Raw genomic sequence first — 18,563 nt, 5'->3', positions numbered from 1 at the left:
TGTTCAGAAGCGAACCATGATCATACATGTGAAAGTTGAAGAAAATAGAGTATGGTATATGAGTTATAAAAAATGTCTATCATTGGCAAACAGTGAAAACGTCAAGATTTTAACCCCAGCTGTGGCCACGCTCTTGACGTACAGTCATGCTTTGCACAAATATGACTGTTCAAGATGTGTACAATGAGCTGAGCCAAAAAGTTGTACGATCAGATTGAGCCACTTCCAGGACATCATTGAAATGAACACTGTATTTGTTTGTTAAAACCAACAATATTTTGAAAATCAAATGTAATTTGTGGACTTCCAGTTGGGTTTTATTTAGGTCCTGACATGCTTAACATGCATAGAAAATGGCATGCATGTCAGTGAAGAAAACCTCTATGTGAAGATATTTTCAAAAACGTAAAAGGGGCGCCACTGAGCCATTTAGCCACACCAACTAACCTAACACATGTGGTACATTTGACTTACACACTGGGATAATGTGCATGAAGTTTGGTGACTCTTCGACTACCTTAGTCTCTTAAAATATGACTTCTGGTTTGATGGTGAACAACACGTCGGTTTGGAAAAAGCATTTGAGTTAAGCGTTTCAGCCTTAAACTGTTGTATGGCCATGGTCTTGGGATGGTCCACACCCATTTTGAAGTGGAAATCAACAACAGTGTAACAATGGCTAGTGCTAATTGAAAAGCAGTAACTTCACATTGGGCTGTGAGTAATCAAAACATTTAAACCATGGACTGTATCATGCGTGATAAATGTGGATATTATGGAAAACTGCATGCAGATATAAGACTCAACTTTTTTGGTAATTTGCCAAAACACACATCAAAGTTTGACAGGAGGCCTTCGGACAAATTCATTCATTCATATACTATAGGAGCACAAAATTGTCTTATTTTGAAAATTCTTCCTTTTTGGGGGAAGACAATAGTTTTTGTTTTGTTTTTTAAATGTTTTTTTGAAGACACAATTTTTATGCATATACATTAAGCGTAGTGCCCTGACTGATGTTTGGGGGCGCTGTGGATCAATTTTTTTATCCATCCATCCATCCATTTTCTACCGTTTATCCGGGGCCGGGTCGCGGGGGCAGCAGTCCAAGCAGAGACGCCCAGACTTCCCTCACCCCAGACACCTCCTCCAGCTCTTCCGGTGGGACCCTGAGGTGTTCCCAAGCCAGCCGAGAGACATAGTCTCTCCAGCATGTCCTGGGTCTACCCCGAGGCCTCCTCTCAGAGGGACATGCCCGGAACACCTCCCTAGGGAGGCGTCCAGGGGGCATCCGGAACAGATGCCCGAATCACCTCAACTGACTCCTCTCGATGTGGAGGAGTAACGGCTCTACTCCGAGCTCCTCACCCTTTCCCTAAGGGTGCCCATTTCAGCCGCTTGTATCCGCGATCTCGTTCTTTCAGTCATGACCCAAAGCACATGACCATAGGTGAGGGTAGGAACGAAGATCGACCGGTAAATCGAGAGCTTCGCCTTTCGGCTTAGCTCCTTCTTCACCACGACGGACCGATACAGCGACCGCATGACTGCAGACGCCGCACCGATCCGTCTGTCGATCTCACGCTCCATCTTCCCCCCACTCGTGAACAAGACCACAAGATACTTAAACTCCTCCACCTGGGGCAAGGACTCCCTACCGACCCGATGAGAGCAAGCTTTTTCCGGTCGAGAACCATGGCCTCAGATTTAGAGGTGTTGATCTTCATCCCAGCTGCCTCACACTCAGTAGCAAACTGCCCCAGTGCGCGCTGAAGGTCCAGGTTCGATGGAGCCAACAAGACCACATCATCTGCAAAAAGCAGAGACGAGATCCTGTGTTCCCTTAACCGGACCCCCTTCGGCCCCTGGCTGCACCTAGAAATTCTTTCCATAAAAGTAATGAACAGAACCGGTGACAAAGGGCAGCCCTGCCGGAGGCCAATGCGCACCGGGAACAGGTCCGACTTACTACCGGCAATGCGAACCATACTCCTGCTACGGTCGTACAAGGACCGGACCGCTCTTAGCAAAGGGCGCCGTGAGGGACATGGTCGAACGCCTTCTCCAGATCCACAAAGCACATGTGGACTGGTTGGGCGAACTCCCATGAACCCTCGAGCACCCGCAGTAGAGTGTAGAGCTGGACCAGTGTTCCACGGCCAGGATGAAAACCGCATTGTTCCTCTTGGATCCAAAGTTCGACTAACTGCCGGATCCTCCTCTCCAGTACCTTGGAATAGACTTTCCCAGGGAGGCTGAGGAGTGTGATTCCCCGGTAGTTGGAACGCACCTTCCGATCCCCCTTCTTGAAAAGAGGGACCACCACCCCGGTCTGCCAGTCCAGAGGCACTGTCCCCAACCTCCACGCGATGTCACAGAGATGTATAAACCATGACAGCCCCTGCACATCCAGAGACTGGTGGACACTTTGTGTATTACTTGTATTTTCTTAGGTTTCGTTTTCTCCCTCAGTTTAGTTTCATTTACACAAAGAGCAGCCTACAGTGTGCATGCAGTTGAGTTGTCTCGTTACGTTTAAGCCTTGGAGTTGATATGTCTTTTTACAGAAACGACCATCACTAAAGCCACCTTGTTCAAGAAAATGGTTTTATTGGAGTTTTTGTTTGCCATGTGTCTAGCCTTGCTCAGAAACGCAATCGTGAGGACAGAATAATAATTTTTCATCTTTTTTTTTCCATCTCTTTTCACAAAAGAGATTGAAATGCTGCATCCAGCAATTTAGTATTGTCCTTATTTATAACTGATTTTTACAAGTCTCACTTGAAACAAAAACAGCAGAGGAACATCAACAGAAGACATCCTGATTGTTAGTCCCAAGCTTATATAAGGCACAAATCCTTTTATCGCTTACTTAATAGTCTCTCAAACCAAAGGTACCATACAGCCAATTATTTTTGTGAAAGTGCACCACCCTGCCCTAATGTTTTAAATCTGAGATCTCTTTTTTTCCAGATAATTTCTTTGCATAGACAGTCAATAATAGTAGACAACGACATGTGAACAGATCATGAACACTCACAAGACTACACAACATTATTTTGTGTGTGTTCTTTAAAGCGCTATTTACAGCGTTTATATTACTAGTAAGTTTGTTGGTGTTAACACGTTGGAAAAGGTTATCAAATTAAACAAAAGACTCCAGAAAGCACAGGGCTCGTGTTAAGAAGTGTTGACACAAAAAGTAAAATTGCACTCTGCCTGTCATCAGACTCACCCTGTAGTTGGAGTGGGCTCTGTTGTTTGTAAATTGGCCCATAGGTGTGTGTTCAGTTTTCCCTGGAGCATAGAGCCCCTCAGATGGGCCAGTGGGAACATGGTGGAAGATGAACCAGAAACCTGTTTCCTGAAGGGTCAAAGACAAACATGTCAATCTAAATACAGTATGCCAATACTGACTACTATAAAATGTCAAGGTCAAGCATGGGCGAACACATACATACAGTATTTTCATTCACACAATAGACACATTTATTCCCACACGCATACAGCAACGATATCCTCTGCTTTGAGACAGCAAGTCAGTCTGTCTGTTGTTATCCTCAGGAATGCAAATTATAATAGTCATTACACATTGAGGATAAATAACACTCCAATTTATCGGACATATTCTTGAGAACATTCCATTATAGTGAGAATGTGGCTGTGCCAACATCTGTTGTCTGCCTGAGTCTGAGGTTAATAGAAGCACACATCCATTAATCTGGTCTGGCAACCTAGTAATAAGATAGACCTCCTGAAGGGGGGGGGGGGGGGGGGGGGGCTGAGAAACTTACCTCTGAGCCTGCAGCAGCACAGTTGATGAGGTTGTTATTAGGGTTGGCGATCCAGAAAGTTGAAGTTGCACTGTTGAGAGCAAGATTGTGGGAAAGCATAAAGTGAACAATTGTGTCATTGGGTTTCTTATTTGCCTTGTCACAAGAACAGAGGAAACAAATTATATCTTGTTCAATAACAAATAGTGCAGAGAGTGCCTTATAAAAATAATTGTGCAGGAACAGATTAATGGCTTGTAATGATATCAGCCCTGTTAATACAACTCAAATTGCTTTTTGTCTATTTTGATTTCCTATTGTTTTACAAGCTCTGGCCTGCCAAATCAGGATTCTGATTATGAAATTATTTCTGCTAGAGCATGAACATTTCATATGTTCAGCATACTAATTTTTTCTCTCTTAGACAACATAGGTACTTACGGTAAGACAATAAAAACTATGACATAAGAAATATTTCAAGTCCAGTCAAAAATGGCCACAGTTGCAGCTACCATAAACAATATCAGGCTGTGTTAATGAGCAAAATAATAATTATAACCAGGGGTGCACATAAGTGGTACGCAGGTACGCATGCGCGGCAAAAATTCGGAATGCGTACTGTCATTTGAATTCCTACGCGCATTTGCGTACTGTCCTTGACAGCTGTCACGGAGCGTTATCAACAGACTACTTGATTTGAATTTCACATAGGCGTACATTGCACTTGTTGCTTGTCACCAACGACTAAAAACAGCTAGCAGACAAAACAGGTGCATTTTATAAAGGCTCAAAGAATCTTAACCATCCTTTATTTGACAAACACGAGAAGAGCAAGGAGCACACATATGTGGCACAAGCCATTGCTAATAAACAAGCTAGCAGAACTGTCCAGTCGCCCACTTAACATTTGGAGAGACAAGCTAAATGAAGAACAGCGACAAGCTCTTTATAACACATTTCTCACCATCTTCCATAAAGCTAAACATGCATGGCCCATGTCTTCCTAGTCTGAGGATATTCCTTTATTGAAGTGGTTCGGAGTAAATGTCGGCAGTGCATATCATTCACATGAAGGGGAACATGGATCGCGCAATGCATTGCTCGCACCGTGAGTGGTGAATTAACTGCCAAATTGCAGTCTGCTGAATTTTGGGGTCTGTTTTTTGATGGATCAGAGGACAGGAAAGCAGGAAAGAGTTTACATTGTGTCTGTGTCTAGCAACGGGGAGTTTACCTCGGATTTTCTTGGCTTGATTGAACTTGGTGCTGATCTGACAGCACAGGCCATAACAAATGGACTTGTTAAACTTTTCCAGGACATATGCTTGAATGACTGGACAACAAAGTTGGATGCTGTTTGCACAGACGGTGCTGCTGTTAATGTCGGTGTGTACAATGGTGTTGTGCCCAAACTGTGTCAACTTGCTGCCATCGGAGATTCCCTTGTGCACGTTTTGTGCACAGCACACACACTGGAAAATTGCGCAAAATCAGCTGTTCGGAACGTTCCTTACTGTGAGACATTTAATCGATCAGTGGTCAGGCTGCTGCAATTTTATTTGCAAAAAGGTGGAGCGCAAAAGACTGATGCACTGAAAAAGCTATGTGAACAAAATCAGATCAGCTTTGTAAAACTGGGTAAGTTTCATAATATCAGATGGTCTGCATGGAGACATGAAATACTGTTAAAAATATCAAGACTATTGCCAGCCATTAAAATACAACTGGCAATGACTGGTAATGACCACATCCATCAGATTTCAAAAAGGAGAAGCTGACCATTGGAGAGTGTAAGGATGAACTGATGGTGGCCATTGGACAGTTCACTCTACTGCTTGACAGTGATGGCCACTACAGGAAACACACTGTCTCTAATGATGAGGCTGACAGGGACAAGAATAATTTACTGAGGGGATGAATTGAAGAATTTGAAATTCGATATGACTCCCTCAAGTCATGTGATAATTTCTTGGTCTTTGATCCCTCTACATGACCTTAGGAGATTCAAGACCTTCACCATTTTGGAAACACTACCGTTTGCAACATTGTCAAGAAATATGAAGCCACCTTGCAACTTGACAAAGACAGCAGAATGGATGCGCTTAAAGCAGGCAGGAAAACGACTGGGTGCCTCCTCTGTGTATGACTTGGTCCACATTGTTAATACCAGTAACCAAGATGCTTACTTCAACATCAATAAGGTGGTAAAGCTGTCTCTCACACTGCCTTTAAGCAGTGCAGCTTGTGAGAGGGGATTCTCACATCTCAGCATCATTAAAAACAAGTACAGGTCTCGTGTGTCCTCTGCTCATCTCTCAGCCCTGATGCACATCCACCTGTCAAAGCTGACCACAGAGACATTTGACCCAAAGCCTGCTGTTGAACCTGTGGATGGAGGATAATCGTAGGCTAAACCAAAAACGGGGAGGTGCGTCTTCATCATGTACACTGGAAGCTGAGGCAGAGGACAGTGGGAGCAACACTGAGGAGGACAGCGAGGAAGATGGCACTTATTAAGACCACACTGCGTAAGGGGTGAGTACCAAACACAATCAGCTGGTACTCATCTGAGTAGGTCACTAAAAAAGTTACGTGCACCCCTGATTATAACATCACTTCTCCATCATTAATGCAATACAGATCTGACTACATTAACACAAGTTTATCCAACTGGATGACTTTCTTGCTCAGCTGTATTCTTGTGGAGTTAATAACTCTTTCGGATCTACGATCTCAACTGCAGACTGGACAGGATAGAGCTAATACCAATGAATATGAAAACAGTACACAATGCACTACATTGGCTTATTGTTATATATAGAAAAAGTACAGGACTTTAGTGCTTTCATTAGTTACTTCTGTTAGATATCAGAAATGCACAAATATTGTCTTTAATGTAAGAAAAAGATGAGGAAGTCAAAATGTTTTGCTTCTCTCTGAACTCTTTAACCCCCGTCTGTCTCACAATCAGCTCACAGACCTCATTCATCAACAGAATTGGTTCATCTCTTATCTTAACAGAATCTGCTCCAGAGCAGGCTACAGTAGCACAACTTACCAAAGTATTGTGCCCTGTTAAGAAGTGAACCCTGTTCCTATTATTTATATCCCAGTGAGTGCGTGAGTGAGTGAGTGAGTGAGTGAGTGAGTGAGCGAGTGAGCGAGTAAACATGCTAGCTTTGGATTTTTCACTTCTGCATTCTTTTTATGGATTTGGGGATTTTTTTAATGAACTATTGATGAACTTTTGTGCCACCTAAACTTATCTCACGGAACTCATATTTATTTCGCATTAAACTGTAAATTCTTCTCTGTGCCTTATTTTGAGAGTGCAGCTTAAAAGTCCTCTTCACCCATGCAGTTGGCATAATTAGAATATCATTATAGTTCCATTTGCATTGATTTGAAAAAACAAGCTTGGGGTAATGAATATGAATAGAATAGCAAATATGCAGTTTAGTGCGACAGCAGCTTACAGCACGACAGCTCAACATTTTACATTCTCCTATCTCAATTTTTTTTCCACCCCTCTGATCTCTTATTTTGCTCGTTCCTGGTTCTTTGTCTGCTTTTGCCTCTCTCCTAAACCTTTTCTTACTCTGTTTCTGGTATTGCTTGATAAATGGCTTCATGGCAAAATTGAAAAATTGTGTATTTTCAAACTGCCAGAATTAAAATAATGACTTATTAATAAATAAGCCATTATTAAGTCTTAATTGATTAATTTTTTATTAATCAATTGTTAGTTCAGCAGAAATACACTGGAACATGGTATGACCATCTTCAGGATAATTTACATGCTTGTTTAAATAAAATGAAAATGCTGCTCCCTTACAGCATATATCATATTGAAGCCAAGATGGATAATTATTTAATCAAGATTACAAATATAGACATACACAAGCACACATGCTCATTGACTTTTGGAATGAGCTTACTTTTAGTGAAATTTAGACTGCAGATTTGGAAGTGAATGTGTTAAAGAAAAAAAATTTGTCAGCTTGTCATATCTGATTTAGATTTGTTGACTGTTATGTAAAAGCACGTCATTTAGTTTGTGAATCGAAACAGTAAAAAACATTTAGTTTTGCTGTTTCTTCAGCAGAATATGTCATTTATAAATACTTTTTATAAACCGCACACTAAAGCTTGCCTTGGCATGCAAACACGAACACAAGCACACACATGCTTTTTATATAGACAAAATATTGCAGTCAGCACATTTATTGGTCTCCTGCAAATCTGAACAAAAAGCACTGTTCTGGTCTAAGCACATAAAAACAACACAAACAACACATAACAGGGGAGAGACAGGAGTGTAATCATGTTTGATTAAGTGGAAAGTTTTGAACTGCCATATTACATTGCTGGGATTATTAAATCAATACAAGCTATATTGATCCAGACACATTGGACAATAAGTGTATTTGTATAAACAAGCTGCTATTGATTATTGTGTGAAATTCTTGATTCTGATTGGCCAATTACACATTTCAAAGGTTTGCATCCTGCAGTAAGCAGAACTAATTTTAATCATGTCAAACCAAGGAAAGAATTCCAGTTAATTTTATGTACTTTTTTACTGTGTAAAAAAGGGAGAAAGAAGAGGAAAACATTGGTTGCAGCTAACAGATGTAAAAGCTCAGACACTATCACAGAGAAATCAACAGAACTGAAGATGGCCCATGTAGTAAACACATAAGATAACCTGTTCTTGGATATGGTGGAGTTTGGAGACTGCTGAATTGAAAATGATCTGTATTAGTGTATTATAAAGCATTATAAAATAATCGGTGACATGGCTAGCAGGAGAAGGGGAGTAGTCGGGGGGGGACCCAGAAAAGGGACATGCTTGTGTGCAAGTAAGATATATGAATGAATGGGACATTAATCTACATCTCTCTATATTTTGAGATATAGTTTTATATTATGCGTTTTCTCTGTTTTGTCTCGGGCTATAAATGTAAATATCTCATTTGATCCTGATTTCACTTTTGAAAAGTGTAATCTAAGCTAAATGTTATGGTATCATCTTGGTTGGTAAAAGCTTGTAACTAAGACGCTGTGATGGAAAGCATGACATTAATAATGATATTTCTAAAATACGAAAAGAAAATAGACTCCAATAATGAGGACAGGTTCTGCATCGCATAGTGGGAGTAAAACAGGGGAGCTGGTCTTAAGAAATGTTCAGTCGCCCTAATGAAATCTGGTTTTGCTCATTTAGATAGTCAACTTACTGTGTATTTTATTTTTTATCCTACTCAGGGACTGCGTATGGAAACTAGTGAATAAGTGAAGTCTGGTGTAATGCATATTCTCTTCTTAATTGAGATGATTAAATACTTGTATAGTCCCTGACAAACTAAACAATAAACTAAACCAAACTAAACTTTTGCCATGGGCGCAGCTCTAACTATAGATTCCAACAGATTTCTTTTGCGGCTAAAATTCAATAAAAACGGAACCAAACCCCTTCCTTTTCATGCTGGGGTCCTGCTGACCCATGGCAGGGTTCCTTTAGGTGATAATAACCTGATCTCTATATGTTATTATTCACATAAAATGAAGGTGAAATGAAAGTCCAGGGAAAATGATAGAAGAATTTATTCATCCCCTGGGGAAATTCACAAGTGTCCCATAGCTCACAATTTAGAAAAACTGAACGAACAGTGTTAAAACAAAAAATAATATTAATTTAAAAACTGCATAGATATTAACAGATTGTTAAAAAACTAAAAGTGTTTCTTATTATGGCAGGGAGAGAAACAAGAAAAAGACAGACCACAACATTGACCATACACAGCTCTGGTCATTGGATGCTTCCATTGACGTGTGTTAAACAACTTAATGGCTGTGGGGACAAAGGATCTACTGAACCTCTCATTCCTGCAGCACAGTTAAATTAGCCATCCATGGCAGCTACGCCTCTGAACTGCAAAAAGGCAAAAGGCGAACTGCAAAAGGCGACATTGTCCAATATATTCTGTCCTTTCTTACACACGTGTCTCTCCCCTTCAATCCTCAGTGAGTGCTTACACTTCCGCCCCAGCAGACCACACCATGAGAGAGAATTATCTCCACCACTGACAGACTATTTCCAACATTTCACTGCACACATCAAAAGGCCTGGACCTCCTCAAGAAAAAGAGTCTGCTCTTTCCCTTTCAGTAGATGGCGTCAGTTTTCACAGTCCAGTCAAGTTTGTTGTCAAGAAGTACACCAAAGGACTTACAGGTAACCTCCACCTCAATGGCTTCTCTTCTGATGTTGACTGGCTGAAAGGGGGACTGCAAAAGTCCAAAACCATCTACTTCGTTTTCGCAGTGTTCAGCAGAAGGCCATTCGTATGGCTACAGTTGCTGAAGGCCTTACAAGTCCCTGTCCCCCCTTATTCCCATTCCTAATGCACGGCACAATAAGCGTTGTAACCACCGTACCAGACACGGTTCCTGTTGTAACACGAGTATTGTTATTTCATGTTAAACCTAACTAGGTTAATCAAAGGTTAGCCTACAAACCACTAGGGGAAGTTGTTGTTTATATTACTAGTCTTCATTGGATGATTAGTTTTCCTATTTTCTGCCAGGTACTTGAACGTTACTTGAGTTGTGCCCGTGAGGCAGCACACTGCTGTGTACCACGTTCCTGTATGCATACTCTGACGTTTTATAGAAAGAGTGACAAACATGGATATAGAGTTGTCGTCTGGTTCCTTCCTATGAGTAGAAGTTACCACAGATCCGATGCCTGACAAACTGCGGTCATCCTGTGCATCTGTGATACAAGCAGTGAGGTAGGAATCCACCCCCATTCCCTCAAGTTTGCGTTTTGGAAGAGTAGCCTGGATGGAGAATGCACTACAAAAATCAAAGAAACTAATCCGCACATAACTACCCTGCTCCTCCTTGCAGATCCTCTCCTGTCAGGTTGGATGGTGAACATTGGTGGACAGCCATTTTTAGGTCTCCCTAGAGGTGCTTAATTTGGTTTAGGTCAGGGCTCTGGCTGTGCCAGTCAAGAATGGTCACAGAGTTGTTCCGCAGCCACTCCTTTGTTATTCTAGCTGTGTGCTTAGGGTCATTGTCTTGTTGGAAGGTGAACCTTCAGCCCAGTCTGAGGTCCTGAGCACTCTGGAAGAAGTTTTCTTCCAGGATATCTCTGTACTTGGCCGCATTCATCATTCCTTCAATTGCATCCAGTCATCTTGTCTCTGCAGCTGAAAAACACCCCCATGGCATGATGCTGCCACCACCATGTTTCACTGTTGGGATTGTATTGGGCAGGTGATGAGCAGTGCCTGGTTTTCTCCACACATACCGCTTAGAATTAAAGACAAAACGTTCAATCTTGGTCTCATCAGACCAGAGAATCTTCTGTGTCATAGTCTGGGAGTCCTTCATGTGTTTTTTGGAAAACTCTATGCAGTCTTGCACTGAGGAGAGGCTTCCACCGGGCCACTATGCCATAAAGCCCAAGCTGGTGGAGCACTGCAGTGATGGTTGACTTTGTGGAACTTTCTACCATCTCCCTCCTGCATCTCTGGAGCACAGTCAAAGTGATCTTTGGGTTCTTCTTTAGGCTCTTCTCCCACGATTGCTCAGTTTGGCTGGACGGCCAGGTCTAGGAAGAGTTCTCGTCGACCCAAACTTCTTCCATTTAAGGATTATGGAGGCCACTGTGCTCTTAGGAACCTAGAGTACTGCAGAAATTCTTTTGTAAACTTGGCCAGATGTGTGCCTTGCCACAATTCTGTCTCTGAGCTCCTTGGGCAGTTCCTTCAACCTCATGATTCTCATTTGCTCTGACATGCACTGTGAGCTGTAAGGTCTTATATAGACAGTTGTGTGCCTTAATCAGGTCCAATCAGTTTAATGAAACACAGCTGGACTCAAATGAAGGAGCAGAACCATCTCAAGGAGGATCAGAAGAAATGTACAGCATGTGAGTTAAATATGAGTGTCACAGAAAAGGGTCTAAATACTTACTGTATGACCATGTGATATTTCGATTTTTCTTTTATTAAGAAATTTGCAAAAAAAGAAATCTACATTTCAGGATTTTTGTTCTGACAAGATGGGGTACTGAGTGTACAAAAATGAGAAATTAAATGAACTTTTTTGACTTTAGCAAATGGCTGCAATGAAACAAAGAGTGACACATTTAAAGGGCTCTCAATAGTTTCTGTATCCACTGCATATGAAAAAAAGTTTAAATAGTTGAGTTAGGCGAGTCTGCTTTGAGAGTCAGACTCATTTCAGTCTCAAATCAGAATTTTTGGTAAATATATGCGTGCGTTTATATTAAAGGAATATGATTTAGTTTCCTCTCCATGATTTGGAAAATGACTACCAGCATGATATATGTTAATTGTGTCATTACTTCAGTGAAAGTTGTCCCTTTTTCCAGTGATATGCACATGGCCTGTACCTGCAGTCCTGGCGTGGGTTAGGCACATATCCTGGGTATGATCCTTCAGTTATGTCACGGCACATTTTGCTGTCTCTATCAGAAGGCAGCAATGTCCCAGCGCGTACCATCAGGCCTAGACAGTGGTCAAATGTGTTCCTTTCTTCTGGACCATCTTCTGTGAAGAAACAGTGGCCTAGAGTGTCATAGCCCACCACATCCTTTACCTGTAAGAAGGCCCACAAGCTGAACTTTAGAGACATTCTTATCTCAGGAAAGAAAACAAGTGTATTTTTTCTTAGATGTGAAATTATTAACATGAGCATGAGCAATAAACGTTCTTTTTTTTTTTCAAAGGCAAGTTAAAATTCTGTGGTTACCAGAAGTCCATTAGAGCCATGGATGGTTACACAGCGGGAAAAGGTGTGGTGGATGGATAAATCACTGACGGACGTGGGGGGGTCATAGCCTCCCCTCTCATCTACATCTCCATTCATATGGAAATGAACTGGATAGTGTCCCATTGACTGCTGGCCCATATGCTGCATCTCCACCCCAGAAATATGAACTGACCTGAAGCCTCGCTCCACCTGAGATTGACAAAAAATACTTTTCAGGTGTAAGTAATGATAACAGAAAGATGAGTATGGAGAGATTGGCGTAAACAAAGGTGTGGAAAAGGGGGTTAAAAAGGGATCAATAAAGCATAGATGGAAAAAGGTGGCTGCCAAAAATAAAATAGATGTTGGACAGTATACAGTATAAAGAAAGCAAAGACAGAACAGAAGGATTAGATGAAGTGATGTGAGCAACAAGAAAGAGTGTCAAGAAAACTAGATAATGGGGAGAAAGGGGAAAAAAAGGTTTAACAGAAAAATAGAAAGGTAGCACCACAGTATGAGTGTGAAAACGAGAGAGGATGATGTTACAAGGCTGATGATAAGAAAGAATAAAATGCAGTTAACTACTGATCAAGTCATGCTTTGAGGCATTTGCACATCTTGAAAAAGCCTCTCATCACTTAAACGAGCTTCATTGTAGCCTTTGGGAAAAGGCTTTCAGCCCCCACTGTTTATGAAATTATTCAACAATAAAAGTTAAAACAGAGATTGCTTCACTCAGCACATGGCTGACTGATACTAATGGAAATGATAGCAATTTACACAACCTTATAAACAGTGTCAAAGCAGGAGAATGCTCTGAGGCGATAATTTTGAAAGGCTTTACTGAAAATCGTACTGAGGCTTTCATTTCCTAGTTTTTCCCTGTGTGTACGTGCTACACACACACACACACACACACACACACACACACACACACACACACACACACACACACACACACACACACACACACACACACACACACACACACACACACACACACACACACACACACACACACACACACACACACACACACACACACACACACACACACACACACACACACACACACACACACACACACACACACACACACACACACACACACACACACACACACACACACGAGAAAAATGTGACATGAGCGTGTGACGAAAATTATAAAAGGATATGATAGCATGCCTGGGGGAGAGAAAGACAAAAAAGCATAATTTAAACCAAAAACAGTCTGTGCCTTATCCTTTGTTCATCTGTCCTTTGCTGTCTCTTGGTTTACTTTCTCTGTTTGTCTTCTCTCCTTTTTACACACATACAGGCTAAGACAAAGATCAGGGTTTTTTTGGGGGATTTTTTTTTTCATATTCATACACCTGTTGTTACTTTTGATTTATGTGCGTGTGCTGACACATGGCTCTGCACGTCCAGGGTTATTGCAAACCTTTTTATTCAGACATGAGATAAATCTCAGTATATATTGGTATTTTGACAAAAAGAAACAACACCAGTCCGAGGTCCAATTTGTAGGTTCTTTCCAATTCTTTACATCTATTTTTAGATAAACTGTTTTTAATCATTTCATCCATCCACCATCTGCTGATAAATACTACATGGTACAAAGAACCCACCTAAAATGACGACCAGTACACTTGAGTTAGGATTCATTAAGCTAAATACTATTTACCCTGCAAAGTATGAACATTTATGCCTGAAAATTGATGGACCATCATGGATTTTAAATTATGCTTTTATTTTTTCTTCAAAATGAATGTAACAACCTTACCATACGATTTGACTTTTTCTCTTCCTCCATAATGACTTCATAATGTCATGTTTTGCAATAATTGGGCTTATTACTACAATGTAAATCACTGCTCACTTGTAAAAGTTCTATTTATCTCGGATAGACATACCAGTGTTTTGTATTATAATAAATTAAGTTGACAAACATTAAAAACAGTATACCTGGATAACATGCTAGTGTAAGCATTAAGAGTAAAAAACAACTAAGAAAAGCCTGACATAAGGCAATTGAAGGTCCACACCATGTAATGGAGATTCAGTCCTTGTCCCAAACCTTTCCCACCATGTAAACCTTTTTACCAAACCAAATATGCCCTTTACTTGCAGATACCTTGTTATAACTCGTTATATAACAATGAGCCAGCTAGCCTATTATAATACAATATAAATAGTTATCACATTTAAAGTTGTGTGAGAGGTTGAAAGTTAGAATGCTGAACTGGAGTTGAAACCATTTTTTTAAGTGCTAATACCAAAACATCAACTATCAAGGTCAAAAAGAGGTCACAAAAGAAACACAGCAATTGTCAGTATTCAGGAAACCACGGTGGAAAAATGTTGGTATGTAATTCACCTGGCAGTTGACAGGATTTTACCTTCAAATGCCCACCAAAAGTGTCAAAGTTGAAGAACTTGCAGGCTTCATTGGCATAGCAACTGGGCTCCATCTCACCACGGATCAGTATATTACGACTCAGTAAGCCCACCTCCGCCCTCATATCCACTCCATCCACCTCCTGGCCAATGTGAACAAACTGGGCCTTACCTGCACTCACACACATACATACAAAAGAATAGCTAAACACACAAATACACCATCCCCTTGACCAAGGACTGAACAATTAATATTAAAATACACAATATAGAGAATATGGCGTTATCGTTTTCTGTTTGTACTCTAAAGTTCACAGAGCTGAGCAGGGGACATACAGGTTATTTGCTGAGGGTGATCTGTTTTTAGAGGTTGACTTAAGTTCCGTTAAAAAAACAAACAAACAGAGATGCAGCCTGGCTTTGCAAGGTAAATAAACATAAGGACAAAAATAGAATAATAATATGTGCTCCACCACTACTTAAGGGCTGCAGTACACTCCACAAAAGTAATTTTCCAAACTCATCATCATTAATGTCATTTAGAACTGAAGTTCAACATGTATAACTCCTTATGGAGTCAACATGATAACCAAACCTGAGTCATATGGGCCTCAGCTATCTCCAAACTCTTCCCATTTCCAAGAAAAACAACACACCCTCCCAATTAGAGCATAACCCTTGTGGCCTGGCAGTTGACTTGATAATCGTTGCAAATACAGGAATGCTGCTAAAAAGTGGCACGCATGCAGGAACTAATGAAATGGATCAAAGTCAAGACAGAGTGATAAAAGCTCGGAGCAGCAAACTGGGGCTAAATAAAAACAGGATTTTATTTCTGGAACACAGAACTCGAAGATGTGAAGACTTAAATAAATGACAGAAGAAGGATTGGTAGCATGTGCAATGATAAGCGTTTTAGAGAAAAAAATGGTGGTATAACCCCTGAACCACGTTTTATCACGATTGCTTGCATGTACTTTTCAATTCATTGTTTACCTCAAAACCTTATACAGGAAAGGTTATTATAAATGGAGAGATACATTAAAAACATAGGCAGTAAACAGCTTTTGTCAAAATATGTGTTAAACCCTTTAAATGTAGCCAGCCTTAACATTTTAAAGGACACAGCAGACAAGTATTTAAATGTGTAGCTACTTAGACGCTATTTGGTACAAGTTAAACTGGATTTATAGTACAATAAGGTTTTAACAGCATGCTTTGTAACCTGTCAGTGTAGCACTGTCTGAAGAAAAGTGTAACAATGGTTTTCTTACCATGAACCTTGACCTGGTTGGATGTGCATGTAGAGCAAGGTAACAGGGTGAACTCTTCAGTCTGGTGCATGGAGTAGTCAGTACTCGCCACCACTACTCGATCATTGGATCCCCAGCCCTGTGGTTTGTCAGCAAGCTCAAGAATGCTGCTATTGGATGATATGCCAATGGAAATGGAAACCTGCGGACGAACTATGAGGGGCATAGAGTCAGAGCTCACAGAATGTAGCAACACTGCTCCAAAGCGTTACAAGACAAATTCATTAAGCACATTCTGCTAAACTAACTGCCAAAGTTGGTTGTCTAAATGTAACAAAAAGGGTTGGTGGTGCTCTGAGCTTGTTCTGGAGGCCTGAGTTCCACACACAGTTGTTATTGAGACACTAGAAGGAAGCAAAAAACTGTTTCAACAATGTAGTGTAAGGAGAAAAAAGCTGACACACCAAGAAAGCTCGATATCTGGATCCAGAAAACGAGTATAAACTCAATTTATGTCAAGATGTCAAACTTTTGAGTTGTTACTAAAGGCTGGTTGAATAATAGAAAAAAACTATTCTTCTGCTAATCTTTTTCTTGCAACTTGATCACATTGTCTGGGGTAAGTCTGATTTAGTTTCCTTGACTGCAGTCGGGGAGGATTTCATTACCTGAGGCACAGACGTAGAATAAAATGACGTGCATGAATGATATGAATCTTTTCCTACAGATTATGCTGTATCCATTTACAAACACAAGAACATGTAGTGTGCTCTGTACACGTCTCAGGATCATGCACACACTCCTATGCACTCACCACATCAAATAAAGCAACACACACAGACATGGACAGACATGCCCTGACAGAGGTCTATAATAGCTTATTATTTTTGGAAAAGTTCCTGTAAAATTGGCTGTGTGGTCATGTTTCCCTGCACGAAGATGCTGGCTTTATGCATTCCAATCATAACTGTCTCCAAGCACACATGCAAAGACACACACACATACAAACACAAACACACCTCCACTGGAACATGCCAATGTCTGCATACACATTTTGGGGTACATTTTCAATCATTCACATTATGTGGTTAACATTCCATTCGTTTCAAGTAAAGGCATTTAAGTGAAGAATTTAATGGATTCATTCATGCATATCATATTCACAAACACACAGACAGACACTGACAAAATGTCATTAATGTACCCAGTTTTCCACAGAGGAAGCGAACCCTGTAGTTTTGACAGATTCCATGAGCCTGGTCTTTGTTCAGGCAAACAAAGCCATAGTCCTTGTGCTTCTTGTGGATCACATCTCCTGTCTGGTTTGATGGTGTGCCATCATGGGTTTCAGCCTTTAAAAGGGAAAAAGGGGACGTCAAACTCAAGAAACTTCCAAAAGACCAAAGCAATATGTTTAAATATGTGACCACCTATGATATTGTTGGTAACAGTGATGAAAAGGGAACATTTTGATGAAATAGACTGTCTTATAAATAAATAATATAATAATATATTAATATAATATTTTTGGTTGATTGCTCTTTTATATTTATCCTCACTGTGTGTGTGTGGTGACTTAGTTTTATTAAATTTAAAACATAGCTCGATTTTTAAATCGGTATTTTACAGCAGCTGAGCTGTTTGAGAATCAAAACCAACATACCATGTTGTAAAAGAAAATATAGACATTTTTGAATGAATGTCGCAGAGTGAGCTGAGACTGTGCACTAATGGATTGATCATCATCATCACTCTGAAATAAATATAGAAAATGTCACATTTTCAGTTGATTTTAAACTTCAACTTTAAAGCCAGCCACCGCCATTAAAATGTACACAATGGTCCTCTTAATACAGGGAAATAACTCATTTGTGGGTGACATTTTCAGTGACGCATGAAAATTAGACAAACTACAGCAACCCTGCTGCTTACAGTCACATCCGTCATGCCCTTAATTAGGGCTTGACAATTAAATCAAGTGTCAATTTCAATTACAATTTTCATTTCCCACGATCATGAAAACAAGATAATCGAGATTAGATGATCACGGTTCCACATGTGTGGTAAATGCTTCAAAGTGTAAATGTATTATGAAGGGTGCAGTGTTGGGGCTCCTACAGCTCCTACAGCTGACACTGGAGGAATTGCAAATTTTTTGCACTTCTTTAATGGCTTAAATTTTCAACATCGAGGCTGCTTGCCTTAAAAGTTACTTACTTGAGCATGTCACAGTATGTGTATGTATGTATGTATGTAGTTTTATTTATTATTAGTATTAGTGTGTGTGGGTAGTGTATGTGGGTTTGTATTTCTCAGTAGTGTTAGTGAACATCTTCAGGAAAGGTATA

At 40.4% G+C, this 18,563-nt stretch overlaps 1 protein-coding gene across 1 annotated transcript in view; it reads right to left on the bottom strand.

The window, feature by feature from the left end:
- The window catches only part of cemip (cell migration inducing hyaluronidase 1), an 89,502-nt gene that overhangs the window by 16,381 nt on the left and 54,558 nt on the right, over positions 1–18,563 (bottom strand). Inside the window, exons 10-16 of the mRNA XM_079340424.1 lie at positions 17,420–17,567; positions 16,237–16,428; positions 14,965–15,134; positions 12,563–12,772; positions 12,204–12,409; positions 3,795–3,864; positions 3,236–3,364 (exon numbers count right to left, since the gene is read on the bottom strand). Coding sequence (XP_079196550.1) covers positions 3,236–3,364; positions 3,795–3,864; positions 12,204–12,409; positions 12,563–12,772; positions 14,965–15,134; positions 16,237–16,428; positions 17,420–17,567 — 1,125 coding nt within the window. The remainder of the gene's footprint in view (positions 1–3,235; positions 3,365–3,794; positions 3,865–12,203; positions 12,410–12,562; positions 12,773–14,964; positions 15,135–16,236; positions 16,429–17,419; positions 17,568–18,563) is intronic.

The sequence above is a fragment of the Symphodus melops genome (genome assembly GCF_947650265.1).
Source record: "Symphodus melops genome assembly, chromosome: 3".
In the NCBI taxonomy this organism is placed as follows: Eukaryota; Metazoa; Chordata; class Actinopteri; order Labriformes; family Labridae; genus Symphodus; species Symphodus melops.
The sequence above is the reverse complement of the archived record's forward strand: the minus strand, read 5'-3'. Positions and strand labels throughout refer to the sequence as shown.